Source organism: Akanthomyces muscarius, chromosome 2 (genome assembly GCF_028009165.1).
Source record: "Akanthomyces muscarius strain Ve6 chromosome 2, whole genome shotgun sequence".
Lineage (NCBI taxonomy): Eukaryota > Fungi > Ascomycota > Sordariomycetes > Hypocreales > Cordycipitaceae > Akanthomyces > Akanthomyces muscarius.
This window is the reverse complement of record NC_079242.1, coordinates 521702-547822: the sequence shown is the minus strand read 5'-3', so window position 1 is coordinate 547822 and position 26121 is coordinate 521702. Positions and strand designations below refer to the sequence as shown.

Below are 26121 nucleotides of genomic sequence, written 5' to 3'. Positions count from 1 at the left end.
AGTGGCAAGCTCGACGAGATGGCTTACAACTAGGTACCTACCTAGGTAGGCATCTACCTAGCTTACGGGTAACTTAGGTCTCTCCCGTCCCTGCTAACAGTCATCTTACAGGTGCTAAAAGGGCTCCCAGCCAGCGCATTCAGCGCGCTGTAGCGAAAACAGTGGTGCTGTTACAGCGGGTCGGCCACTGTACTAGCAGGCACCTAGGTACCTTGGTGCCTAGGTACCTAGGTAGGTAGGTAGGTGAGGTGTTCACATCGCGACACCTTTGGCCCTGCAGACAACTGTGCGCGGAAAGAAGTTGTGGAATAAATTGCTGAAAAACAATATATTGGACCCCTTCTTGAATTGTAGAGTTGTGTACAGAGCAGAGATTGTGCCCAAAAACATGAACCTGACATGCCGAGTGCTGCCATGTACCTAGGAACTTGTCGGGCAACAATGGTGCCCTGAGGTACCTACTGGCTTGTTTGCTGCAGCATGCGACCTAGAGTGAGCGTAACTGATGAGATTGAAGCACGTCTACTTACCTAGATGATGCATTCAAACCAGGCCACCAGATGCCCAAACCATTCGTTTCAAGCCCAATGCAACAGCGGCCAGCGCTGCACTAGCCAGCTCGCCGTGTTCTCCCACTGCTGGAAAGAAGCAAAAAGAGCAGCGTTGGGCCGTAACAACGGATGACTAAGGCTGGTGGCGGCCATTAGGCCACTGCCGGTGTACGAGAAGCTCCAGTGACCCGCCACCGCAACGGCCAGCTCTCTAATTTTCAGAGTTTAACTACCTAAGTTTATCCCTCTGCTGTCTTTTTCTCCCTCCTCTCTGCTCAACATCACGAATCCCGCACGACTTGAATCCCAACTCTTTCCGCTACGCTGAGCGCAGCTCCGCAACTTGTTTGCGCTGCATTGCCTTGTAGCCTTTGTATTTTCCCCTCCTCACCTGCGGCCATGGATCTCCCGGCCGCACCGACACCGCCCTCTGGCGGAAACAATGCGTCTGACCGCACCGCCAACTTGCTCAATCTTCTCAAGTTCAGCGGCAGCTCTTCTGGTGCAACCTCTCAGCAGCAGTTTGAAAAACAGCAGCAGCCTCCGAAACAGCCTAGCTTGCCCCAGAACTCTGCGCCTGCTCGTCTTCATCAGCCTGCACCAGCAGGCGCCGATCCTAGTGGTTTGCTCGCCGCCTTAATCAGAGGCAATTCTGAGAATGACGAAGCATCCCAGGACCAGCCGCCGCCAGACGCAGCGCAGCCATTGAATCCGTTCGGCAATGGCTCCCCTCCGGCGGATACGAGATCATACCTCCTGAATTTGCTCAATCGGCCCAAGCCTAGTCAGACAGATCAGCCTATGCTCATGGAGCCTGGGCCAGGTCAGACACAATCGCACAAAGGCAATGAAAAGCTGCAAGATGTGTACCACGAGCAGCAAGCGACCCAGATGCAGGCACACAACGCCTACGTGCCCGCTCAACAGCAGCCCGACTCCTCCACGGCTGCCAGGCAGCCCACTTCAAACGCCGGTTCTTCGTATTCGTTCAATGCTTCACAGGATGCCCAAACGGGCATGTCTGCAGCTTTATACCAGCAGCTTCTCGGCAGTCTCTCGAAAACGTCTCCACACAGCCAGCCAGGGGTCGGAGCTGCAAACGCCGGTCCGCTGCACATTCTCAAAAGGGACCAGGGCTCGCCAGCTGGCCGTCACCCGCACGAGCAATCGGCGACGCGTAGCCACGAACAAAGTCCTCATGCTAGTCCCCGAGACCAAGCGCGTCAACGTGTTGACCGTGCTGCATCCTACCAATCTCAACAGTCTTCTCAGCCTCCCGCACGCGTTTCCCCTTCAGCAGATCTAGCCTCGGGGCAGCATAGCCACCAAACTGCCAAGGAGCCTGTGTCTTCAGCAGTCAACGAATTGGCCAGCAAGGCTGATTTGGATGCTCGTGAAGCTCTTGCACGCGCAGAGCACCAGCAACAAACACGCGTCGACAACGCCACAACCCTCGCCAGTCAAGCAATCGAGATGCTTTCCCATGAGAAACCCGATGAGTCTTCTGGCTCGCAGTTGGCACATGCTAATGGTGAAGCAAGCAAGGATCTGAAACATGATCTTCGCGAAATCCAAGTGTCAGAGACCACTGCTCAGCCTGTTCGCGTTTTGACTGAGGAGGACCAAGCTGTTGCCGATAGCTGGGAGAGTGCCGACCAAGACACAATTGTGGTCATCGAAGAGCCTGAAATTCCTCCTGTCAAAGTCTACAATTTTCCAATGAAGCCCTGGATATCAATCAGTCTTCAAGAAGATGCGACCGATCCCCGACCGCAATTTCGTGATGAATCCATCATGGACATTGCTCGACTGAAGAAAGAGTTTGATCAGATCGATCGCAATCTTTACACTGCTTCGCAAACCTACATGACTTACGGTATGTCGAAGCAAGGTGGTCTTCGTGTTATCCGACAGGACGACGGAAAGGATGCCAAGGTGTTTACGGACACCAAGGATCGCATCTTCAACGTTGCTATGTCTGTCACACCTCCCGATTACGAAGGGCCTCACAAGGAGGCCATCCTCGGTACAGGCATCAGTGGCACTGTGTACTGGGTCCAGATCAAAGAGGGTGAGAAGGACCACATTGATGATGCTCACCTGGAGCAGTACGGATTTGCTCTTCCTCCTGTTTCCACGCAGGAAGGTGATGCTCCCGGTGGGGCCCTCAAAACTCGTGCTCGAGCATCGACGAGCCACCCCGAATTCTTCGCCGTCGGCCGTGGCAAATGCATCAACTTTATTTGGCCCTCGCATATTTTCCAAAACAATCTCTTTAAGCCTGGGCATGACCGTGTGGCTGACACCGAGAAGCTCTTCAACGAATGCTCTTTGAGAATCAACACTGGCAAGGCGGGCAAAGATTTCACCTTTAGTCAAGATGACAGTGTTGTCGTATCTTTGGACAAGTCTGGTCGGGTCAAGTTCTGGGATGTTCGTGACCTCACCGCTGCCAAAGAAGGGACTATCGGTCGCTCTGCACTGCCTGCTCACACTTCCATGGAGGTCAAAGAGCCACTGATGACTCTCGCCAGCACGCCGGAAGGTGAAAAAGCCTGGCCCACATCAGTCCTGTTGCTGGACAAGCTTCGTCCCTATCAGAAGAGGTGTGCCCTTCGCTACATGATTGTTGGTATGAAACAAAACCACACTCTGCAGCTTTGGGATCTAGCCCTTGGAAAACCCGTCCAGGAATTCAATCTACCCCACAGCAAGGAATCAGATGCCGTTTGCAGTGTCATGTACCATCCCGCCAGCGGTATGATTGTTATTGGTCACCCAACGAGAAATTCAATCTATTTTGCGCATCTGTCGGCACCGAAGTACAACCTCAAGAGCGTTTCTCAGGCTGACTATATCCAGCGACTGGTCAGCCAGGATTCCTCAATCTCGCAACCGGATAGTACCGCTGTGATCTCTGGAGTCCGGGAATACTCCTTCGCGAATCGTGGTGTTTTGAGAAGTCTGGATATCCTCTGCAACCCTGCTATGGTGCAAGATGCCGAAGAGCCTACCCTCTTTGAACTCTATGCCATGCACTCGAAGGGCGTGGCCTGCATGCTGATCAAGCAGCATGAGCTGGGATGGTCCAAGGACAATAAGGTTCTGCAAGCTATTGACGCCGTTACTGAGGGTGTTGTCACGATCTCCAAATTAAAGACGCCACAGGCAGCGGATATTCATACCCCTGAGGTGCGGTCCGGCAATCGAAGCTCCGCCAAAGATGGAAACGCCTCGTTGCCACCCAGCCACACTGAAACCAATCAGCGGCCACTGGACTCGAACACTGCCTCCAAAGCTCGCAATGAAGGCAAAGATAATGATGTCATCACCCAATCTCCCAAAGAGAATCACCCCGAGAAGCCCGAGAAAAAATCTAGAAAGAAGAAGTCCGCCGCCTCTAAGGAAGCCGAATCGTCATCGTATGGGTCTTCTGCAGCTTTCCGTGATGGGCAGTCTGACAAGACTGACAGCAGTAAAAGCGTCAATGGCATCTCACCTGATGCCATGGAGAATGCTATTGCCAGCATGGAGGCTCGTCTGTCCACTCAATTATCGGATACATTGAAATCTTCATTGAGAAACCTGCAGGGCAAGATTGACGAAGGCGCTCGCGTCAGGGACGAGAGCTTCAACCATCATCAGCTGAAGCTCCTTGATATGGTCTCCGAGGTGCTGAACGAGAACACCCAGAAGGTGCTCGAATCTCTGATTCACAGGCAATTCACTGAGCTGGTCATACCTGCTATCGGTGAAAAGACAAGCAAGAGCGTTACAGACCTCCTCAACAACAGGCTTCAACCGAATGTTGTCTCGGCCGTGCAGAAGGAAGTGCAATCTGCCATTCCACAGGCACTCAACCAGGTTCTGCGATCGGGGGATTTCGCGAATTCTATCGCCGAACGAGTTGGCCCAGCCGTATCAACGGCTGTGCAGCGCGACATGGCTGCCACTCTGACACAGCGCCTTGCCCCGACTTTGAATTCTGTCGCCACGCAGTCAGCTCAACGTGTCGGTGGCGATCTTCAGCAACAGCATCACGAGCAATTCGAGCAGCTGAAGGCCCAGCATATGGCGGATTCGAGCAAGATTGATCAGCTCAGATCTCAGGTCAGCCAGCTCACGGAAATGGTCTCAAACTTGGTGTCAACACAGTCTTTAATGCAGTCCGAGCTGTATAAACTCAAGCAGCAACCCGTCCATGAGTTGCCTGGCATATCAGGCAATCAAAATCACCATGTCCCCAGCACAGTTGCACCGCACGGATACGGCAACGCCAACAATATCAGCACAGGTAGCCACCCAGCGAGCTTTGCAACCAGCCAGGCTGCGAGCAACACGCAGCCATACATGGGTAGTCCTCAGTATATGCGAGGGCAGCAACATATCAGAAGCCCGCATGGCTCAAGCGGCCCATCTGATCATATTGGTCCGGCTAATCCCGTCAACGCTTTAGCAGGTGCGTATGCTCATCAGATGAGCAAAAGCGAAATCGAAGCCGACAATGATCTTGCTCAGCGTATTCAGCTCGTGGAGCAAGCTATTGGTGAAGGGCGCCTCCAGGATGCCATCATTCAGTGGGTGCAGAGCGGTAAAGAAGGCGACATCTTTAAACGAAGTCTTAGCAGATACCCGCCGGCGAAATTTGCCAACTTGCCACCACTGATGTTACTGGTTGTGATTGCAACGATTTCGAAAGATCTCAAGCCAAATCCACGACTGAAGGAAGAAGTTGAATGGATCGAAATGGCAGTCAATGCTTTCGCCGAGGCCATCCCCAATCATGTAAGCCACCTCCAAAGAAAAGAACAAAGCGACCGAGGAACTGTGTACTGATTCTGCTTAATAGGACTGGGAAAAGCAGGGCCACCGTGACGTTACCAGAAGCGCCTCTCAGACGATGCAGCTACTGGTAAACCGCCTTCACCCGCTGATTACAAGTATCCAGGATGGCTTTCCAACAGATCCGTTCCTGATGAACCTCGAAGGAGGCAAGCTTGACTGGATTGTTCGCACTTCGGAACAGATTCTCAACTCGTTTGAAGGCCAACGACACTATGAGTAAGGAGTGCGCAGATGAGGCAGTCGGGGGGGTTTTTTTTTTTTGCAAGCTTCCCCGGCGTCGTTCTCTTTAAACTCAACGAGAACATGTATGTATTGCTTACTGGCTTCTACTCCGTCAATGCTCTGGCTTATTGTATTTGTTCAACATTTTATTTTTGTTGTGCTGCATAAAGATTCCCCCTCTTGTCACGCAGAAATTTGTTTTACGAGATGAGGAAGGCGAAAAGAGACTGCTTTTATTTATGGCGGAGAAGATCGGGAAGTCGGGCGAGAGGATTTTAGCATTGCCTCATGCCTTTTGACGGTAGGACGATCCTGTTAGATAATGTACAATTTTGCTGTTTTTATACGTCTGTTCCCTAATGCATATGTCCTATATGTCGTCGGCCTTGACTGCCAGGTAGCATCAAGATGTTTTGCATCAACACCTGACGCAACACGTGACAAAGAAGAGACCTTTTAACGGATGGAGGAAGGCTCAGAGGCAGATGAAAGGGACAAGGCTGGGGAATGGCTGACTATCCGAAAACTCAACGGAGACTAGTCGGCAGGGTCCGATGAAGCAACTCGGAACATGAGATGTCCTCAGTCGGAAGGTCAGTGTCCAAGAGAGTCGCTGCCCAATCTTATGGGGAAGCATGCAGCCAAGTAGCACACAATATCGAGGAAGAGGAGGGGGTGTGTAATCCAGAAGGCCAGCGCAGATAACTCAGGAGAGTAAGTGGCTTGCTTAGCCCCGGTGAGCAAGGCAGCCATCGGTCCCTCTTCCCCATGCCGTTCTTGGGATGAATCACCTTTGTAGAGGATGAACGAAAAGGCCGTCAGAGTGTGCATGGCCCTGTCTCAGCCATGCTGCGTTCCAAAAACATGTGCTTGGGAAGTGCGAAATGAACTTGTTGCTTGCTCGACCAACGTGGCGCAGCATGCAAAGTGAGCTTGCGAGCTGCATCGACACTAAAAGCCTAGTCCCTGCAACATATCTCCACTCCATTACACAGTGTAAACAGTGCGAGCGCCTCAATTAAGTACATCTCGGGGCCCTCCAGTCTCTCGCAGGGATTCTTCAACGGCAGGGAGGGGGTGCGTGAGAACAGCTGCGGGGTCTTCTCCCACCGTTATTAGCGGGCTGATGGTGGCCGAGAAGCGGAAAGTCAAGAACACAAGCGGGTAACATTCGGTCTTTTTGGCGGTAGGCTCGCATCCGCGAACTCTAAAGGAGGAGAACACCCAGCCGCCCCGGTTTCATGCAGCGGCCTCTCTGTCGAGAGAAGCCGCGCAAGGGCCTGCATGCCACTGTATATGTGTATGTACTCTTTCGTACATGCACTCGTTCTCAAAGCAGTTGGGCAGTGGCGTGATAGCATCGGATTGCGGCGCAGAGGCGTGAAAACCGCGGGATGACCCAACAAACCAACTCTTGCGGAGGCTCCCCAAGTCGAGAAGGTTGCCCGAAAAAGAGGCGTCCTCTTCATCTCGACGCCTAAATTGTCAGGCCAGCCAACAAAGCAATCAGCGTGAGCCGAACAGTCTCCGCCCAAACGAGGCTGGCTGGTCTGGCACTACCAGTAGCGCTGAGTTGCTAAAGCCACTGCCACCATTACACATTGGCGTCAACCTCTGGGCTAGCAGGGAATATGGGCTGTCACTACTGGGGCGCATGACTCTACTGGTACAATGCAACCCTCACTGCAAGAATGGGCTGTCAAAGTTGGGGCTACATATGATCCTTCACACGCCCTCCAGTACGGAACAAGCCCCCTTTCTGGCCGTGTCGGAAATTGGTTCCCCGCTTGAGATTGAACTTGCTCCGGGGAGGTGGCTGCAAATCCGGGCTCCATCATTGATTGATTGAATGACCTCACCGGAGATTTTGAGGACGATGCTCGCCAATTGGTAATTGCAAAATACTGTAGATTCGAGCATGTATTTCGAGGAACAGTCATTGCAGATATTGCGCGGAATGCCAGTTCTTATCCGTAGTTAAGGTCTATTCATTATCCCCGCTGTCTGGATCTCTGTCTAGGGCTATTCTGCCTGAAGAGTCTTTAAACTTGAGGGCAAATAGAAGAGTTGCGGTTGGCGGCATAACGATGCTCGAAAGAAGCAAAGGGATCCCCAGCCATTCTTGATCCATGTGAAGCCCTAGTCTGAATGATGCCGCAATAATAGGACCTGCGGTGATAATACCCAGTGATAGCATGACTTGCAGCGTCGAGAAGAGTGCCCCAGAGCCAGAATTGGGGGCAGTGGCAATCAAGAGGCTTCGCATGGCAGGCTCAACACCGATAGAAAAGGATGATATGACAGTTCCAACGAGGAAAAGAAGTAATCGGTCGGCAAGGCCAGCAATGATATATCCTGCCATGGCGAGTAGCAAGCCGATACGGGCAACCCAAGCGTCTTTCGTGACAGCGGGCATGCCTGCCTTCGTCAAGTGCTGAGATGCGATGGGCAAGAACAGCAAACCCACTACCACCTGTAAAACTGACTTGATAGCAAGCCATAGACTTGCCTGAATTTGTAGTTAGATAGAACACCACGCGGGAAATACGCTTTGATGGGCAACATACCTCCTTCCACGCCAGCTCGTAGCGCTTAGTCATGTACTGTGGCAGAATTCCGACGACGAGGAATCGACCAACTTCTAAAGATAGAGTGCTGAGGAGCAGAAGACAAAGTTTCGAGTCCTCCCAAAACATCTGCCGTAATGAAGCGGCGGCGGTTTTCGACATGGACTGTAGTTTTGAACGCAGAGCAGCGGCAAACGACTGAGAGAATGCACTAGATGCAGGGGCATTGAGCCGGCTCTCCTCCAGACTTTCCTTGATATGCAGCGTCTCAGGGACCATCATGATAATCAGAAGGGCCGGAAACCACGCCGCAATCGCAAAGAGCACGCAATGCCACTCTCCATAGTTCATGAGCCAGTACAGAGCCGGCGCGCTGGCAAATCGCCCCAGGACTGGTGCAGTGGTTAATACCACAAAGGCCCCGGCTCTAATGATGGAATCGACCCTTAGTATTCTTCATAGCTTCGGATGCGTTCTTCTTTCCAAGTGATCAGGGTGCGACCTACCGTTTAGATCGGGGAGCGGCGTCGCTGACAATGGTATACAGCATCGTGGGGAAATCGGCCGCGCCGCCTCCAACTATGGTGGTGATGGGCACAGTCCATATCCAGCGAGGCGATAGGATATCAGAGTTCAGGCCTGATTAGAAGATGTCAGATGCCTGAGCACAGTAGATGTGGCATGGCCAGTGCCGCAGTCGGCAACTCACAAATGAGGACGTCGGCTATCGGGTACAGAGTGCACCCCCAAGATAGAGAGAAACGCAACGAGTCGCCAACCGTAGACATCTGCCGCAATGCCGTAAGGAATGCTAAGCAAAAGACCGGGAACCGCTCAAACGTCGTTTCCATGCTGAAGACCAGCGAGAGCTCTGCTTGTGGCCGCTCTGTCTTGCAGCGGGGGTCTCTTGTTGGATCCACGACGTTGTCGTTGTAATTTCGACAGATGCTGCCCTCAACAATCTGTTTCAAGGCCGTATTGAAGATGCCGGCGTGAAATTGGCCAAGTACCAGCAGCACGTAGCTGATTACACCACACGCCTGAAGATGGTCTCTGTTACGTCGGCGATCGGCTTGGCCCCATCACCTTGGCGCTGGATGCGGCCGGGAGGGATAAGAGGCTCGCTTTCCTCAACATCATGAGATACCGAGTGCATTGGTAGATAATTGCTGAGAAGCTAATACCGACCGTTAAAAACCTTCGCTGCTGGACGGGAAATGGTACATTTGTCTGCGGTGGGACAGACGCCGTGTGTCGGGAGTGATCACGTCGATCCTGGGACCTGCTAACTGCTAGAACTAACTCCAAGCCTGGCCGCCAGCGACCTACAGGTGCAGGGGCCACAGGTTATTTACAGGTCTCACGTTAAAATGTTGTGCTGCGACAGCCCGGTTCGCCAATGCACTGAAGATTATGATCCCAGGCTGCCCAACGGTTTGGCAGTTAATAAGCTAGGAGACTGCTCCTACAGTGGGTTGAAGGTAATTCCGAGCGAACTGCCAACAAATCGCCATACATTAGCGCTCGGAATTACCTCGAGGCACTGTATGTATGACCAGACCAGACCGGAGCCCAGTGGGCGTCCAGGCGTCAGAGAAAATCTCCACTCAATTTCCAGTCGTTGCTATTCAGAATAGTCCTTCGCCGACTCAGGTACGACACAGACCAACCGCCGCGGCTCGCTTGCTCTCACTGGTAGAAGCCCCGTGTAAGTTTTGAGAGTTGCGGTTAGGTGCCTGTCATTCTGATTCATCGCCGACCCACCACGCCACCCACCGCCACCCTCAGGATAGCGATGCTTGAACGATTTCAGGTAACAATAGATTCTTCAACTTGCGTTGCAAGCAGACCTGAGAGCTACAAGCGACATTTACTAACAAAGATAGATCGAAGCAGCAGGAGGAAAGTTTGCTGAAAAGTGCGGTACATGTAATATGGACAGCTTACATTGTGCCCATTAAGCGTCGCAATGTTTTGAAGCGAATCCTTATATATTGAGGAATAGGACAAAATGAAGCTATTCAGGGTGCCGTCATGCACCCACTGCACTCGGTTGGTAGTGTACTTCAACTCCGAGTTTCTGTTCCGGGTTCCCGCCCCTGTCTCACTAAAGTGCCGGCACTTGTAGCGCTATGTTACCATGTGGCGTCAGTTGGCCGACTTGCTTTGTACATACCTAGAATGTAGATGTAGGTACGGATGGATACTGCGCCGCGTTGCGCTCTTGCCAGTGCACTTCTCTATTTACGAGCCACTCGTTGATGTAGACAGGATGGAGAATTATCGCACAGGACTGGCGCCCCTGTTTTTCTTAGTCGTCGAATGGACTCCAAATCCGTTGCGAGGTGGCGGGCGTCCTTGAGGCCTGCTACTGCACCTACCTAGGTTCGAAGCTCATGCACGGTCGGACACCACTTCCCTGCTGCCGATCCGCTTCCAGGCTCTCAATGGAAGATGGGCAGAGACACGTTCGCGCCGGGCTGTCCTGATCAGTACGGGAATAAGGTAGCGCCTGTGTCCCCATGCTGGTATGGGGCACGGCATTTCCTACAGAAGCCGGGTTCGTTTAATGCCTGAACCGATATCACAGGACTCGACAGGCGCCTAAACATTGGGCGCGCAATGCATATTTTTACGGGGTTTTTTTGCTAATTGGGTCGAGCCACGAGAGCTGAAAACTGGCCAGCTGGTGGCGGGCGTCATGACCTCTGGCGTCCAAGCCAAGCCTGCTATAATAAAGCATGCCGAGGTACTCCCGGAAAAATACAGCAAAGGAGACAATACAAAGTCAGCTGTCAAGCAAGCAGTCAATCAATGTTCTCGCGCCTGACCGGCGACGAAACAGACTCGAGCAACATCTCACCGCATGTCTCGAAGAAAGGAGGCGAAGCAGGTTTTTTTTTTTTTTTTTTTTTTTTTTTTTTAGCAACGGGTGCTAAATGATAGGCCAGCGGCGAGAAAACATGACACGGCACTCCGCGGTTTAGTTACATGCCAATGCCAAGCATGCGTTCACAAAGGTCCCAGTGCAGCGGGATGGAGTAATAATCAGGAGCGAGTAGAGCCACGTGACAGACTATCGAGTTTGGGCCCCAAAGCCCGTACCACCGACCATTCGGTGATGGCGAGGCCCGAGTGCCTGTTCTTTCTTTCGGCCTCATTGGAAAGATTAGGTCTTCGTCTCAAAACATCAACAAAGGAACTTCATATTGGGACCGCACACATGTCGCCCTTCTCGATTCTTGTCGCGTGCGCAGTCACTTTGCTCAATGTCAACGTCATGGCCGCACCTGGTATGTTCGCAGCCCGTGGAAACCTAAACGCCAATTGCGACGTTACTAACTCGTTACAGTTATCAACGAGGAGCGATGCTGTAATCAAGATGGCAGTGCCGCCAAATACTCTTCATCACAGTCATGAGCGCATTCATACACATCGGATACCGACACACTGGAACAGCGGAAAGGACGAGATTGGCTAGACGCGGCCGGCCATGCCCTACCATCAACCGTTGTGGGCGCTCAGCATTTGTGATTCTTCATTCTCGTCACCATAGATAATGTCATCTTTTTCTGTATGTAATGTCTAAATACCGCGTGAAGACTCGCTACACGTGTGACTTGTCTGCAGTTCTTTGCTGCATACGGTGATAGAATCAAAATGTGCTAACTTATCTGGACGACAATCCAGCGTGAACCGCACCGCGCAGGCTTGATTGCTGCCGTCGCCGTGGAACGACACGCTGTGTCCGTTCTACTGGTAAGAGCGGCAGCATACATACTTACCGACTTTATGCTCAATTACGTTGCGTGGGGCTGCTTACCAGTATTGCCAAGTTAGTGCGAGCGGATACACTGGCAGCTGACTCGAGTTAGTGGCGTTCGTAGTGGTGCAGAGGATGATTTATTGCTTTATTTTAGTGAAGGGTCCTCCCGCAGAGGCAACGTGGCACCAATGGCAGCCGTCTTGCCACCCAGATGCCTGACAAGCGAGTGAGCCAAGTCCCAGGTGTGCCAGGAAGGGATAGATTACAGGCTTGCCACCCTGCCACCCTGCTTCCTTTAGGGATCCGTTTCGGGTGTCCTCCTTGATTCTCACGATTGGTTGATCATTAACTGCTTTCCATCCCTTGTTCTGCAAAGCCCTCCGTAGTATCTGTACATAATCAGTGGCAGTGGCTGCTCGGGAATTTACATGACGTTGACGGCTTCGTCGGACAAAGCAATACATTTCGCCAGAGCGCAGAGTGTGTTTGGTAAATATGGCCTGCTCCTGCAAGGGGTAAAATCGCAGCAGTACAGGCTCAGCCGCACAGGCTGCTGCCGCCCCACTGAGTGATGAATTACCAGTAACATCTCAGCGATGTAAACGAACTGGGAATTGAATAAGTTTAAATGACCATATAAGAATAACTGGAGTCAACATAGTACCTCAATAGATAGCGACAGAACCGAGGCTGCCCTGTCATATTTACCATCAGTGTTCGCTCGCGAAACAAAGGTCAACCTTCGTGGTGCGAGCTGCAATTTTCGACGACACTGGCTCGCCCTTCATGAGGCTGGCTGTCTTACTGGATTCGCTAGGCGTGAGATGGCGTTCCAATGCTGTTACAGCGCTGTATCCAGGCGAACTACAGATTACGGGGTAGCCATTAACCATTAATATTTTGGCAATCAGGCACCCTGGCTCTGGCCCAGCTACCGCCGGCCCCCGAGTTTCGGGTCAAAGCCCGCTAATAACTTTGAGTAACACGAGCGAAATTACTCCGTAACGTAGTCAGTGGACAAAGGCTCAAAGGCCAAGCTACTGGCTATGTGCCAATTGAAACAATCTGAACAAGCAACACGCTTGACCTTGAACCTGCTAAAGTATGTCATTTTGCTAACTTACAGCTGCGATTGCCGATTGGATAAACTTCTCGAGCACATACATGGAGACAGCCAGGCATCCAGCGTACTCGCTGTGCTTCTTGCTGGTGCTCTCGCGGGCTGTGTACTCTACAATTTGTGCCAGGCTACTGATATATGCGTGTCAAGGCGCTCGATAAGTGTCCGAACTTTGAATCATTATTGGCCAGAAATAGCTCTGCCATATTCAGCGCCTCTGGGTCGCGCCCGTGAATCGGGAGTTGCCAACAAAAGTATTGGGATCGTGTCGAGAACTTCGCAGCCGCCTTTAATCCTTCACGCCAACAGGCCTGCCCCTGCCCCGTACAGGCGCTGAAACAGAGATACATGCCGGTAGCATTGCACCTACCCAATTCTCGCCATTATTAGGCAAGTGTTAGTAAGATGTGGGATCTACCTAAATACTGGGCAGGATGGTGCGGTGGAACCAGGATACATTAGGCAAACTACTCAATAGGTTGCTACACTGGTAGGTGTGGTAGGGTAGCTTACCAAGTGTCTGCCTAGGTATTTAGTTGCAACCTCCCAGAAGGGCATGGGCGGCTTCCGCTACGCCCCCCGCCTCTATAACTAGGCTCCAGAATGGAGTTACAACATAGCCCGCCCCCGTATCTCCATCTGCCACCGCAGTCTTCTCTTCCTGTTGAGGCCATCCATCGCAACAGCGGTTACCGACCACCGACCATCGACGCCGCACAATAGCCCATGGCATACAGCCCAGGCATGCAAATCAGGCAGTAGGCCATAGGCATCAAGAGCCAGACATTCTTGTAACGACTGAGCGCTTTACCGATTGCCCGTCCGCCATTTTGCTCTTCCCTCCGCGTACGGCCCAACAATGATGGCCAATCTGCCGGGCGGCTTCCTCTGGCGCCCATTGGCGACAGCCTTTGATGCCATTTTCCAGCGTGAAGAAGCTATCCTGACGTTTTTGCCGTCATGCTTGGTCTTTCTTCTCACTCCAGCCCTCTTCATACCTGGTCCGAGCCAGCCTGTTCGGCTCCTCCGAGGCTGGCTGCTCCGGCTTAAGCTTGTACGTGCGCGGTGACCTATTGATGGGATCGATGCTAACAACAGTGCCAAGCTCTGCGCTACCAGCCTCATCTTCCTAGAAGTCGCGTCGATAGTGCCCCGAGGCACCTCTATCGACTTCAACGCAAAACGAGAGTTCCCAATTTTCACAATAGACTTAATCATTGCTGCCTCCGTCGCCGGCGCATTATATCAAGAGTATCGTCGTGCTATCCAAGCATCCGTGTTTCTTGGCCTACATCTCGCTGCCGGCCTCGTCATAGACATCACTAAGAGCCGCGCCTATTATCGAAATTCCGATACTCATGTTGTTGGGTCTCTGAGTGCCACATCTTTTACAATCCGACTTGTACTATTGATCCTCAACGAAATACCCAGGGGTGCGGCACTAGTTGACGGTCACATACGAAAGTCAGCCAGCAGAGAATCATCTAGTGGATTCTGGGGCAGAGCGCTCTTGCTGTGGCTGAATTCCACACTCCTGCTTGGTTTTCGAACTCAAATACGGTTGGATGACCTGGACGAGCTCGGCCCTGAGTTTTCACCAGACATACTTTCTCGCAAGTTCAAGGGCCATTGGCTCGGCGCAGAAAATGACCCGGATCGCAACCTTGCCGTTGTATGCTCCAAAGTTCTGATGCGGCCACTCCTCGCGGTGGCATTCCCGCGATTCGTGCTTGCACTGTTCTCGCTCATGCAACCGTTCGTGCTGCAGCGACTTCTTCTCGCTGTGCAGGCGGACGAATTGGCCGCTTACACACGCGACTCGATTCTCCAAGCTTTCTTCCTGATTTATTTTTGTATTGCTGTCTCTCAGGCGTCGTATCGTCATACGAGTAGCCGCTTGATGACACAATTTCGTGGTATCTTGATTGCAGAAGTGCTTGATAAGAGTCACTCTCTGTCACAGCCAGAATCTAGCAATGCAGCGGCTTTGACTCTCATGAGCAAAGATGTGGAAGGAGTTGCATCTGGAGTGATGCGTCTTTTTGAAGTGCCTTTCAATATTTTTGAAGCTGCTTTGGGGATGTCTTGTCTCGCCTTTTTCGTAGGCAAGGCTTGTCTTATGGTCTTGCTGCCGCTCTCTTTTTCAATTGTCTTCGGTACCCTCATGGGCAGGTACGCAGCTGCTGCCATGGTGCTGTGGAACGAGAAAATTGAGTATCGAGTGTCAAAGACTTCAAAGGTTCTGGCACAGATGAGAGTCATCAAGATGCTCGGGCTTGGCCCAACCATCTCGGTCTACCTCCAGCGACTACGTGAAGAAGAAATTGCGACGGCACGAAAGCACGAAGCATACAGACTGATTACATTTGCATTGCAGATGTTTGTTGGCACCATCACACCTGTTCTGGTTGTCGGCACTGCTTTTTATTGGACATTTATGGGTAAGCTGTCCGCAGCTGAAGTTTTTCCAACTTTAGCTGCTGTGGCTATTGTTCAAAAACCTCTTTATACACTTGTGGCTTCCTCTTCTAGAGTCACAGCAATGTTTGCATGCCTGGGTCGTATCCAGAACTATCTCGAACTGGAGGAAGATATGGATCAGCGTATCCTGGTCGGGCCCTTATTGAATTCGGACGAGGAAAAGGATAGTGACGAACACGAGCCGATCTCGTCTACCGCAATCGAGTTCATCGATGTTACACTTCTATCTCGTGATTCAGAATCAGAGATACTCCAGCAAGCCAATTTCGCACTCGAGCGTGGCAGCATCACCGCGGCACTCGGCCCAAGTGGCTCAGGGAAATCAGCACTTTTACACAGCCTCGTTGGAGACGCTAATGTCGCTGATGGCTTTATTTATGTTGATGACAACGTAATTGGATATGCCGATCAGTCTCCTTGGATACGGAATGTATCCATTCGGGCAAACATTGTCGGAGAGCTCGCCTTTGACGCTGTCTGGTACTCGACTATCCTGCGTGTCTGTCTACTACTGGATGACCTGGGGCAGCTTCCAGAAGGAGATAACTACGTCGCCGGCACGAACGGAATGAACCTGAGCGGAGGGCAACGCCACCGAATCAGTCTCGCTAGGGCGCTCTACTGTCGTGCTAAAACCTTGGTACTGGACGATATTTTCAGTGCCTTGGATCGAAAGTCTGCCGTGTCTATCCTCTTCCAATTATGTGGCGAAAAGGGGCTATTGCGCAAAGCAGGATGCACAGTAGTCATCGCAACATATCTGCCAGAGAGTCTGGAGGTGGTTGACCAACTACTTCTACTGGACGGCAAGGGAGGCATCACTATGGAAAGGGACTTCCGCGAGGAGTGGTTCCAGGCCCATCTCGTGGAGGCTCTCAGCCATCAAACGACAACAACGGTGTTGGAGACCGAAGAGAAAGAAAGGGCTGCCATCCAAAGGTCCCGCGAATTTCGAGACTCCGCCAGCTTGTCTGCCGTCGGGACACCTTTGCCAACTCGCGGTCTAAACCTGTCGATGTACGCTTTTTTCATCAATTCCACTGGCAGAAGTGCGTTCGCAGCTTGGGCTTTCTCCGTTTTCCTGGTGTCGTTCAGCGAAAGCATTCCGGATATTTTCATTCGTGTATGGGTTTCCGCTGCTCCAGAAAGCATGGCGTATTTTGCAGGATATATGGGTGCCTCGGCCTTTGCTACGCTCACCTGCGTAGCCGCACTCAGCATACTCTTTTACGTCCTTACGCCTCGCTCCTCAACAAGCCTGCACAACGGGTTAACGCACGTGGTCATGCATTCGACTTTGGCATTCTTTTCGTCCGCCGACACAGGCTTCATTTTGAACCGATACAGCGGAGATATGAACTCAATCATCCAGTGCCTTCCTCTGCAGGCATACCGATTCCTTTATCTGATGTTTCACATTATTCTTCAGACCGCGATCATAGGATCCGGGACTACTTACATGCTCACTGTCCTTCCTGTTATCGGCGTCATAGCTGGTGTTCTTCTCTACTGCTTTGTGCAAACCTCTCGCCAGGTGTTTTTTATGCACAAAGAGGCCGAGACGCCGCTTTATAACCACTTCACAGAAACAGCCAGCGGCCTGCGCCATATCAAGGCTATGGGCTTGCAGTTGAAGAATTTCAAGGTCGGCCTTGCTCTTCTGGATATTTCACAGAAGACTGTGTATACTGCCAGCTGTCTAAAGGGCTGGTTGGGTCTAGCAGTTGATCTGCTGGCCTGTGGCGTTTGCCATGTTTTGACGTCTCTCAGTCTCGAACACCGAACTGCCACTCCTGTTCCGGCAATTGGCCTTGCCTATTTGATTCTGATTACCTTCGGCAGGTCTCTTGGAGGTTTCTTTGACAGTTGGGCTGATTTGGACAGCTCAATCAAGGCCTTATCACGATTGCAAGAGTTCATGAAAAATACGCCAACCGAACCTGAGTTGCCTCCCATTGATCTTCCGGCACATTGGCCACATCGAGGTCAAATCGAATTGAAGCATGTCACAGCCAAATATAGAAGCAACACACCTGCCAGGCTAGAAAACGTGTCGCTTCGCGTGGTGCCTGGCAACAAAGTTGGCATCACAGGCCCGTCGGGCAGTGGCAAGAGCTCTCTGTTCATGAGTGTCCTGGGCTTCCTGGAATACTCTGGAAAGATTGAAATTGATGGAATTGACATATCGAGGATCCCACGCGATACATTACGGTCGCGTATCATAACTATATCACAAGATCATTTAGATCTTGGCGGTACTGTTCGTAACAATCTGCTTCCCTTCTGCATGAACATCTCCGGCAAGAATAGCACCATTACGGATGAGGAAATAACGGATGCTTTGGACAAGGTCGGATTGCGGGCCCTCGTCGACCGGCAAGGCGGTCTGGATGCTCAACTATGCAAAGTTGGGCTCTCGCACGGCCAACTACAGTTGCTGTCAATCGCGCGTGCAATGTTGCGTGGCAAGGAAACAGGAAGCAAGGTCGTTTTGATGGATGAAGCGACCAGCAACGTTGATTTGGAAACGGATGCCAAAATACAGCGGGTTGTGCGGGAATCATTCGCTGGATGCACAATCTTGATGATTGCGCACAGGCTGGAGACGGTACGAGACGCCGACATGTTTGTGGAGTTGGTGCACGGGAAAGCAACTGTTGTGAAGAATTGACTAGCGTTTCCTAGATTGCATACGATAATACAATAGCCATTCTTCTTTTTGTTATATCGACCTGCCCCCGAGCAGCTAAACTTGGGCTGTGCAAATAGCGCTACGATGAGTGGCCAGTCAAGCGCGTCGCCGGGACATATGCTGAAATTATTTGGTGTTTCAGAATGATTTGGATAGGCAGTGGTACTCAAGCGGGTGAAGCAGGGCTAATCACCTAGTAGACGTGCAGTTGTTTAGGACAGTTTGCCCGCATCCCCTCGCAACCGGCCCCTCTCTTAGCAGACTAATAGAAGAGTGCGGCGCCTTCTGCTGCCAGCCACAATGCAACCTTCTCGGAGTGTTCTTGCTCCGAAGCTTGCCTTTGGCATCCGTCCACTTTCATGAGAGGGCGGCGGCAGCTCGGAGGCTGTCCGGCTTTCACAGGGTTTGTCAGTGGGCACACTTGGTGCTACTTGGAGCCCCAGTCGCGCCCCCTCCCCGGCTACGATCGGTCCACCATGAACAACGGGCAAAATCAGCGTTCTATCCAAGGCAAGAGACTGAGCTGCTGGACTGGCTGGAGGAGAAGTACATCGCAGCCATCACAGAAATATTCAGGAAATTACTATATTTGTCATTCCCGAGGCGTGGATACTGGTGAGGCCTTTTCTCGTCTTCTCCCCCCTCCCAGCATCCTTTGTGCATGGTGATAGCGCCTGCATTTGGTTGGCGGCGGGGGTTGTCATCCGCCGGGCCAGTAGCGAGCCAGCTGGAGCCACACACGCTGGTTAGCAAGTCGTCAATCACACCCGCCATAACCCGCGCCTGGTCTCGCTTGCTCGCCTGGCCAGAGTCTGGTCTCCGAGTCTCTCTTTGCGAGTGCATTTTCAGGTACCCCTCGGCCCCCTCGTCCCTGTCTTCTGCAAAGTCCTCCTCTCCTCCTTCGCTTGCCAAGCGCCCGCTCCCCAAATAAAGACCAGAGTCCCCTCAGCTCTGCTCTGCTTCCCTTCTTGCCCTCAGCACCAAGTCGATACCAACGAGAGAGCAACATTTTGAATTTTTTGTCCCTCACTTATTCCACTGCCCCGTCTTTCTCATCATGGACTGGTCAAATAACACCGTCGTATTGGCTGGTCGGGACTCAGAGCCTACAGCCGTGGCCTGGCGAGAACTGTTGGTTGACCATGGCTACGACGCACTCGAATACGTCTTCCTTTATGTTTTGCCTATCTTAGCGAATGTTATTTTCATCATATACACAATGTACTATTTCGCGCGCGTCACACCGCAGAGAAGCAAGGGCCCAATTGACCCTCAGAAGATGGTATGCTCCCACACACCCTCTACTCTCCTCTTTGAACTCTCGAGCCTGACTTTTTTTTCCGTGTGCGGCAGATGCTCTCCATTCGAATCGCGGCTCTTGAGCTCGTATTCTTGGCTGCGCAAGCCATCGCTACTGGCCTGGACATGAAGGGTCTCGCACCCGTGAACCACATAATGGGCTTCGTTGCTGCTGTCACAGGGTATATTATCTTTGACAGAGAGAGTGGCAAGGGATATCCCATCTCCAAGTCCGCATACTTTTTTGTCTTATTGTGGATACTGATCGACATCAACAAGTTGTCTGGTTACCTTCCCGACCGCAACAAGCATATTCTGTCCTGCGGTGGTTATATCACGGGTTACTACCGCTCTGATCTCCTCGCCGACATGCTAATGCCATCGGTCGTGCCAGGTCCCGATCTCGTCACGTTGCTGCGTAAGTTGGACGCTAAATATGGGCGCACAATGCCACAATCGACGCCGGAGTGCCGATCCGAGGCTGCGTCAAATGATGCATCAGAGGACGTATCAGAGAAGACATCGGAGAGGGCATCAGAGGAGGAAATAGAGGATCTATTGAAAGCATGGAAAGATACAGGAGGGTGCTCAGTGCGAGCCCCGAGCAAAGCCCAAAAGAAAAAGAAGAAGCACACAAGAAATGTGCGTCGCAAGGCAAAGTAAAGGTGGGCGTCACTTGTTTTGCTGTGATGCACGCTGTTGGACTGGCTTGGGATATGCCCATCACTGGTAGCAGACAAGTGTAAATGGACTACGTCGTAGTGTGGGCAGAACAGTTTCCAGAGCGATTCCCCAGCAATTTTGGGGGCAATGTCGAGGGCCAAAATTCGAACTGTTTGTAACTAGAGAGGAAATAATCCTGTTTTTGGACTGGTAAAATAGCACAATGTACCAAAAAGAGGGGTAAATCAATGAGAATAGTTGACTCGTGTGTGCTGTAAGTCATTGGACCGCGCCCACCTACCCTGAAGTCATCAACAAAACATCATCGACCAAATGGTGCAGTTTGAACAGTGATGTAGCTTGCAATAAAGAAGTCAAATTGATGGATTAATGCATTTTTAACAGAGTACAATTGGTCCGCTTTGTTTGTGCTGCTAAACTTCCAGCTGGCGGACTTTGCAAAGATTGGGATGGGTAGGTTGCTCTGCTGACAGAAGGTTCTGCCGCGGACAAAAGTGCGTGGTCATGTCGGTTACAGGAGCCGCTGGGCGCTTCGAAAGAGGGGTCGCTACACTTTGGACTCTACACAACCAACCGAGCGCAGCCAATTGTCACGTCATGCCTAGGCTTACCAGAAGACGTCGTCTATTTCGCGAGCACTTTGGTTTCACGTTCGAAACGGTGCCCACGGATTACACCTTTGGCCGACTGAAATCGAAGCTCAAGGACTTTCAGGCCTCGTCCGACCAGCTGCGGCTAATCAACTCCAGCACGCCGTTGCCGAGCCACTGGGCCGCGCAACATGAGAAGGATCACGTTCGCGCCGTGCAGATGAATAGGCCTTTTTTTCGGCGACGAGCTGCTGTAATCGCCGCTCGCAACGCCGCAATGGGCATACCGGCACCCAAGATGGTGTCCGGAAACCACCTCGAGAAGCCGCCGCTGCCGCCCGAGGGCACCTTTGCCGGCGCCCCGCCGGCGATGAAGTCGCGGCTGCTGGTGCTGGATGCGAGCTTCAACCCGCCGACGCGGGCGCACGCGCACATGGCTAGGGTGGCCGTGCACGACGTGCTCGAGGAGCAGCGCGCGGCCGTGGCCGAGGCCGAGCACTACGCCGCCATCGCCGGCGTCGTTGGCGGCATGAGGCCGCCGCCCGTTGTGCGGCCCGAGACGCGCCTGGTGCTGCTGCTCGCCGTCAACAACGCCGACAAGGAGCCGCAGCCGGCGCCGCTCGAGGACCGCCTGGCCATGATCTACGCCTTTGCCCACCACCTCCAGCGCGAGCTGCGCTACCAGGACGACAGCGTCCCCATTGAGATCGCGCTCACCTCGGAGCCCTTCTTCAACGGCAAGGCGGAGGCGCTGCGCACGGCCAGCTGGTACCCCAACATGCGGCCGCACATGACGTTTAGAAAATGTGACCAGCGTGGCCGCAAGCTGCCCGGCAAGTGGAACATGCCGCCGATGGAGTTTATCACGGGGTTCGATACTCTCGTGCGGATTCTAGACCCCAAGTACTACAAAGATGAGGAGGAGAATAAAAAAGACGATGCCAAGGATACTACTGGGGCGGCGGACCAGAACGACGTAGACATGACGGACGCCACGGGGGAGGCCAGCCAGGAAGGTAAGGGAGACAAAAAGATGGCCACCGAAGAGGCACCTGCGGCACCGCCGCCGGGTACTCTCGCCGCACTATTGGCATCCAGACCGCAGCGCGGGATGACGCCTATGAGGAGGGCTCTGGACCCTTTCTTCGCGCACGCATCGCTGCGCGTGATGCTGCGGCCTGGCGACGACAACGGCCCGTCCGAGGAGCAGCGGCGCTACATCGCGGCGCTGGCAGGCGAGGCCGAGGGCGCGCCGGGCGTGTCCAGCCTCAACGAGGTGGGCGGCGACGTCGCGTGGATGGGCAAGGTGCACATCCTCTCCGAGGAGGAGAGCGACATGGCCGCGGGCGTGAGCAGCTCCATGGTGCGGCAGGGCGTGCGCGAGCGCGGGTCCAAGGCGGCCGAGGGCCTCGTGTACCCCCTCGTGATGGACTGGCTCAAGAAGCGCTCGCTGTACCGCCGGCCGCCGCCGCCGCCGGGCACGTTCTACGACGACGGCGGCCTGGTCGAGATCAAGACGCTCGGTGCCTGGCGAAAGGAAGACTTTTTCGGCGACGACGACGACGACGCTTATGTGATTGACTGAGCGGGAGTGGAGCGAGGCCGGCACCGGGGCCGGAGATTTCGAAATGTTAAACACGAGTTAATGTCCGTGTGTATTGCGTATTGCGTATTTGTTGTATTGACGATTCTGTATATTGCGATTTCATTAGCTTTGTCTTTGTGCAAAGACGATGCATCGTGTCCTGTGCATTGAAGCGCAGCTGCATTACTCAGTGTTTGTGAAGAACGCGAGTGTTTGCCCTATCAGACACTGCCAAGGCTTAACACGCGATTTTCTGTTTCAGTCTAATCTTGTTAATTGCTGCCTATTGACCGCTGTACTCTTTTCCATCGAAAAACAATCGAATTTGTGCTTGCAAACACTGCTTCAATTTCCGCAGACCCTGCGTTTTGCAGTCGGTCAAGCCTCGCTCATCCACATCCCACCTAGCAACCGCAATCTAGAACTGGGCGGTGACGAGCCAGCCTCCTCGATTTCCAAGCCACATCCATGTAAAAAGTGCCTCTGATATCATTCTCGTGAAGTTTCTTCAAATTTTCGTGATCCACAGAGTCATGGACCCAGCCAACCAGCGAAAAAGGTGAAATTCACGGGCGCTCGAGCCTCAGGGCCCCTGCAAGCACCCGCCGGCAAGCCGCAGAGGCTCCGCTGAAAAAAATCATTCTGCCGCCTTCAAAAAACTTTTAGGCGGTGGGCAGCACAATCACCGCCCCACTGCCACCGAGTATAAAGCTCTGCCGCCTCGCCTTCGTTTTATCCTTTTCTTCTTTCTTCTTCACGTCGACAATACTTCAGTATGTGCACCCCTACCTTGGGATCAACAGCCTCCTCCTCCCCCAACAGGCTTCCTTTCCCGAGCTGCCTTATTCGAATCTCCTCTTTGCTAACCTCCATTCAAGGAGAATCATTTCTATAGTAATCGACCCATCTCTTGGTTCCCCAAAAGAGCCACAGAATCCACCCTGGTTGATGAATGCATATCCTCGACACCCTAGAGTGAATACTTGTTCTTCTGGTCCTCTCGAACTGTCCGCAAGGATGGCGGCTTGATTCCTTTCGGAGTCTCTGCTGTATAGAGAGATGCGCAAGTTAGTGATTGGCTGGCTTTGGCCGGTTCATGTCGACTTGCCTCGTTTCTTGATGATCTCGACCCTGTCGGCGGTCTGCCTTCGGGCGCGCTGGCAGGGTGGGTGTTGATGGACGTCTGACAGGCGTTTTCTTTTCTACTTTTTTCATTGCGGTCCAAGGCTTGCCTCGGACGTGAAGAAGATTGACCCTTATTTTGTTTTTGTGGAATAACTAATGTCTGTGGTTGATACTCTTTTCCCTGCGACGGACTGCAAAATACCTGCAGGTCTCCGAATTTTTCGATGCCTGGGGAACGCATAATGTCATTGCATCTACGCTGGCATCCATCCAACCCTTCTAAACAAATAGCTACCTCCTCCCACAACAGCCGTCGTCCCTGTAAACGCAATCAATGTTCCGTAACCACTTCCGTACCCAGCCGCCGCATCGCCCTTCCACGGCATGTTCGCAATCAAAGCTTCGCTCAACGGACCCGACACCACATTCCCAATCCCTCGTCCCAGGGCCAAGAACCCGCACACCATAATGGGATCAAACACCCGTCCACCGCCACCGCTGCTGCTGCTGCCGCTGCTGCTGCTCCCGTCGTCGCCTCGTTCCGGCGGCGCCGTCGTCACCTGGCGCATGATGCCCGGCCAAGTCGACGTGTACGCCCCGGCAAACATGCCGTACAGCGCGCAAAACGCATACAGCGTAGCCAGGTTCTGCCCGAGGCCCCAGAGCAGAAACGTGCCCACGGCCGTGCCCGCCGTCGACACCAGGATGCACGTCGTGACGTGCAGCCGGTCCGTAAGCCAGCCCATGGCCACGCAGCCCACGACGGTCGCGACATTGAGCACGAGCAGCGTCAGCGCCGACGGGAACGGCCCCGCGCCGAGCGTCACGCGCGCGTACGAGGGCAGGTAGATGCCGGGCAGGAAATAGCCCAGCGCCTCGACAATGTTGGTGACCTGGTAGAGCGCAAAGGTCCGGCTGAAGACGAAGCCGAGCTTGAGCGGGCTGACGCGGGCGGCGGCAGGCGGCAGGCGCGGCTTCATAAAGTAGACGAGCGGGAGGGTGGCGACGAAGAGGGCGGCGGCCCAGATGCGCAGCGTGGTGCGGAAGCCGTACCGCCCGAGCAGGAACTCGAGCAGCAGCGGCATGGTGATGCCGCCGAGCCCCGTGCCGGACCACATGATGCCGTACGCGAGCCCTTTGCGCTGCACGAACCACTCGTCCATGTACAGGATGCACGGGCAGTATGCGATGGAGCCGCCCACGGCGTACAGGATGCCCTGCGTCACGATGAGGTGCGTCGTCGTCTGCGACAGCGAGCTCAGCCCCAGCGCCGCGCACATGAGCGTGATGCCGATCGCGGGCGAGTACCGCGCCTGCCGTGGGTACAGCCGCAGCAGCGCAATGATGAGCGGGAGGTCCAGATACATGATGCCCTAGCGGAGGGAGAGAAAAAAAAAAGGGTTAGAATTTTACGGGATGCATGTTTTTGTCGCGGCGCGCGGGCGTACGTACCATGGCGCAGGTGCCGATGACGGCAATCTGCGAGGAGCCGGCGAATGGCTCATGCGTGGAGTAGTAGTTCTGGAAGACACCAAACGCAAAAGGAAATCCTAGATTACACCGATTGTAAGTATAACTGGCCGCCTCGTATGTTTATCGGCGAGCACGCACCCCATACAAACGCCTCCATCATGAAGCTCGACAGCAAAAACATCCACGCATCCTTCCCCGAGTCTGTCGGCGGCAGCGAAAACTCGTGTCGTCCCTGCGCGCCGTCTTCCTCGGCGCCGCTGCCTTCCTCCTCCTCCGTCGGCGACGGCGGCCGGGTCGTCGCCCGACTATCATCCATCTCCTGCTGCTGGCTCTGCCCAGGCGGCTTGCCCGCGCGTGCCAGTGCCATCGCGGACGTGCGAAATGTGCCGCGGCTCGTCTCCCCGCCAAACGGCGTCGTGGGCCGCAGCTCAATCGACGAGCGGCTCATCTTCTTTTTTGGTGTAGTGTTGTGTCGGCTCTTTCCTCCGATAGTCGGCACTGCTTCTTGTAGAATGACGGTGTTTGTTAGGCACACTCTGCACACCGTGATTGGCCGCTGGCAAAGATTCTTTCTTCTTGGCTGGAACAATTAACGAGAGCACTGTATCGTGATGAATATGAAGATAGGAGCAAGGCGGCCATTCTTTAAAGAGAGACCCTTCCTGGTTCGGGGTCGCACGATGTGGAGCGGTCTACGGAGATACTTGTCGATGTTGGGGCTTTCTGCGCCCTTTGACGATGGATCTCTCGCCCTAGCGTCGGCGGCGATGTTCGGAGTTAGTAGAATGCTAATGGGCGAAGGGCTTGCTTGGGCACGCAATCTACATTTTCTATGGGGCCAATCGTCTCTCTCTCCTCCCGGATGTCTCTGTGTCCAATTCTCAATTGCTCCATTAAGTAACGGATGGACAGTCAAGCGAACGGCCCCTACCCAGGCAAATTGTGCGCGTGCAACCATCGCGGAGCCACACGCGAGCCATGCCTGGAGACAGTGCGCCATATCTATCACAACTCGCAACGCAAAAGTCATGTAAATCCATTTTGCAATAAAACGTTACTTACGCCCGATATTTCTCTGCGGAACCTAAACATGCTAGAAGTGCGCCTCGCGCTAGGAAATA

General features: G+C 53.3%; 8 protein-coding genes across 8 annotated transcripts; 5 read left to right on the top strand and 3 right to left on the bottom strand.

Annotated features, from left to right (window-relative positions):
* Nucleotides 1-950: 950 nt before the first annotated feature.
* LMH87_003282 (uncharacterized protein) lies at nt 951-5101 on the top strand (the record flags this gene model as incomplete). The annotated part of the gene is made up of 3 exons (XM_056204204.1): nt 951-3973; nt 4025-5010; nt 5070-5101. 3 exons carry the CDS (start codon nt 951-953, stop codon nt 5099-5101), a joined length of 4041 nt encoding a protein of 1346 aa, XP_056048068.1.
* A 115-nt stretch (nt 5102-5216) lies between these two features.
* LMH87_003281 (uncharacterized protein) lies at nt 5217-5616 on the top strand (the record flags this gene model as incomplete). Its single annotated transcript, XM_056204193.1, has 2 exons — nt 5217-5336; nt 5401-5616. 2 exons carry the CDS (start codon nt 5217-5219, stop codon nt 5614-5616), a joined length of 336 nt encoding a protein of 111 aa, XP_056048067.1.
* Nucleotides 5617-7602: 1986 nt separating this feature from the next.
* Nucleotides 7603-9036, bottom strand: LMH87_003280 (uncharacterized protein; the record flags this gene model as incomplete). The annotated part of the gene is made up of 4 exons (XM_056204182.1): nt 7603-8127; nt 8186-8612; nt 8692-8824; nt 8895-9036. 4 exons carry the CDS (start codon nt 9034-9036, stop codon nt 7603-7605), a joined length of 1227 nt encoding a protein of 408 aa, XP_056048066.1.
* Nucleotides 9037-10292: 1256 nt separating this feature from the next.
* On the bottom strand, nt 10293-10709 carry LMH87_003279 (uncharacterized protein; the record flags this gene model as incomplete). The annotated part of the gene is made up of 4 exons (XM_056204171.1): nt 10293-10306; nt 10362-10425; nt 10475-10487; nt 10567-10709. The coding sequence occupies 4 exons, from the start codon at nt 10707-10709 to the stop codon at nt 10293-10295; spliced, it is 234 nt and encodes a 77-aa protein (XP_056048065.1).
* Nucleotides 10710-13930: 3221 nt separating this feature from the next.
* Nucleotides 13931-18223, top strand: LMH87_003278 (uncharacterized protein; the record flags this gene model as incomplete). The annotated part of the gene is made up of 2 exons (XM_056204157.1): nt 13931-14125; nt 14177-18223. The coding sequence occupies 2 exons, from the start codon at nt 13931-13933 to the stop codon at nt 18221-18223; spliced, it is 4242 nt and encodes a 1413-aa protein (XP_056048064.1).
* A 1078-nt stretch (nt 18224-19301) lies between these two features.
* On the top strand, nt 19302-20206 carry LMH87_003277 (uncharacterized protein; the record flags this gene model as incomplete). Its single annotated transcript, XM_056204143.1, has 2 exons — nt 19302-19526; nt 19598-20206. The coding sequence occupies 2 exons, from the start codon at nt 19302-19304 to the stop codon at nt 20204-20206; spliced, it is 834 nt and encodes a 277-aa protein (XP_056048063.1).
* A 618-nt stretch (nt 20207-20824) lies between these two features.
* Nucleotides 20825-22402, top strand: LMH87_003276 (uncharacterized protein; the record flags this gene model as incomplete). Its single annotated transcript, XM_056204131.1, has 1 exon — nt 20825-22402. One exon carries the CDS (start codon nt 20825-20827, stop codon nt 22400-22402), a length of 1578 nt encoding a protein of 525 aa, XP_056048062.1.
* Nucleotides 22403-23781: 1379 nt separating this feature from the next.
* Nucleotides 23782-25448, bottom strand: LMH87_003275 (uncharacterized protein; the record flags this gene model as incomplete). The annotated part of the gene is made up of 3 exons (XM_056204120.1): nt 23782-24900; nt 24980-25077; nt 25139-25448. 3 exons carry the CDS (start codon nt 25446-25448, stop codon nt 23782-23784), a joined length of 1527 nt encoding a protein of 508 aa, XP_056048061.1.
* Between the last annotated feature and the right edge of the window lie 673 nt (nt 25449-26121).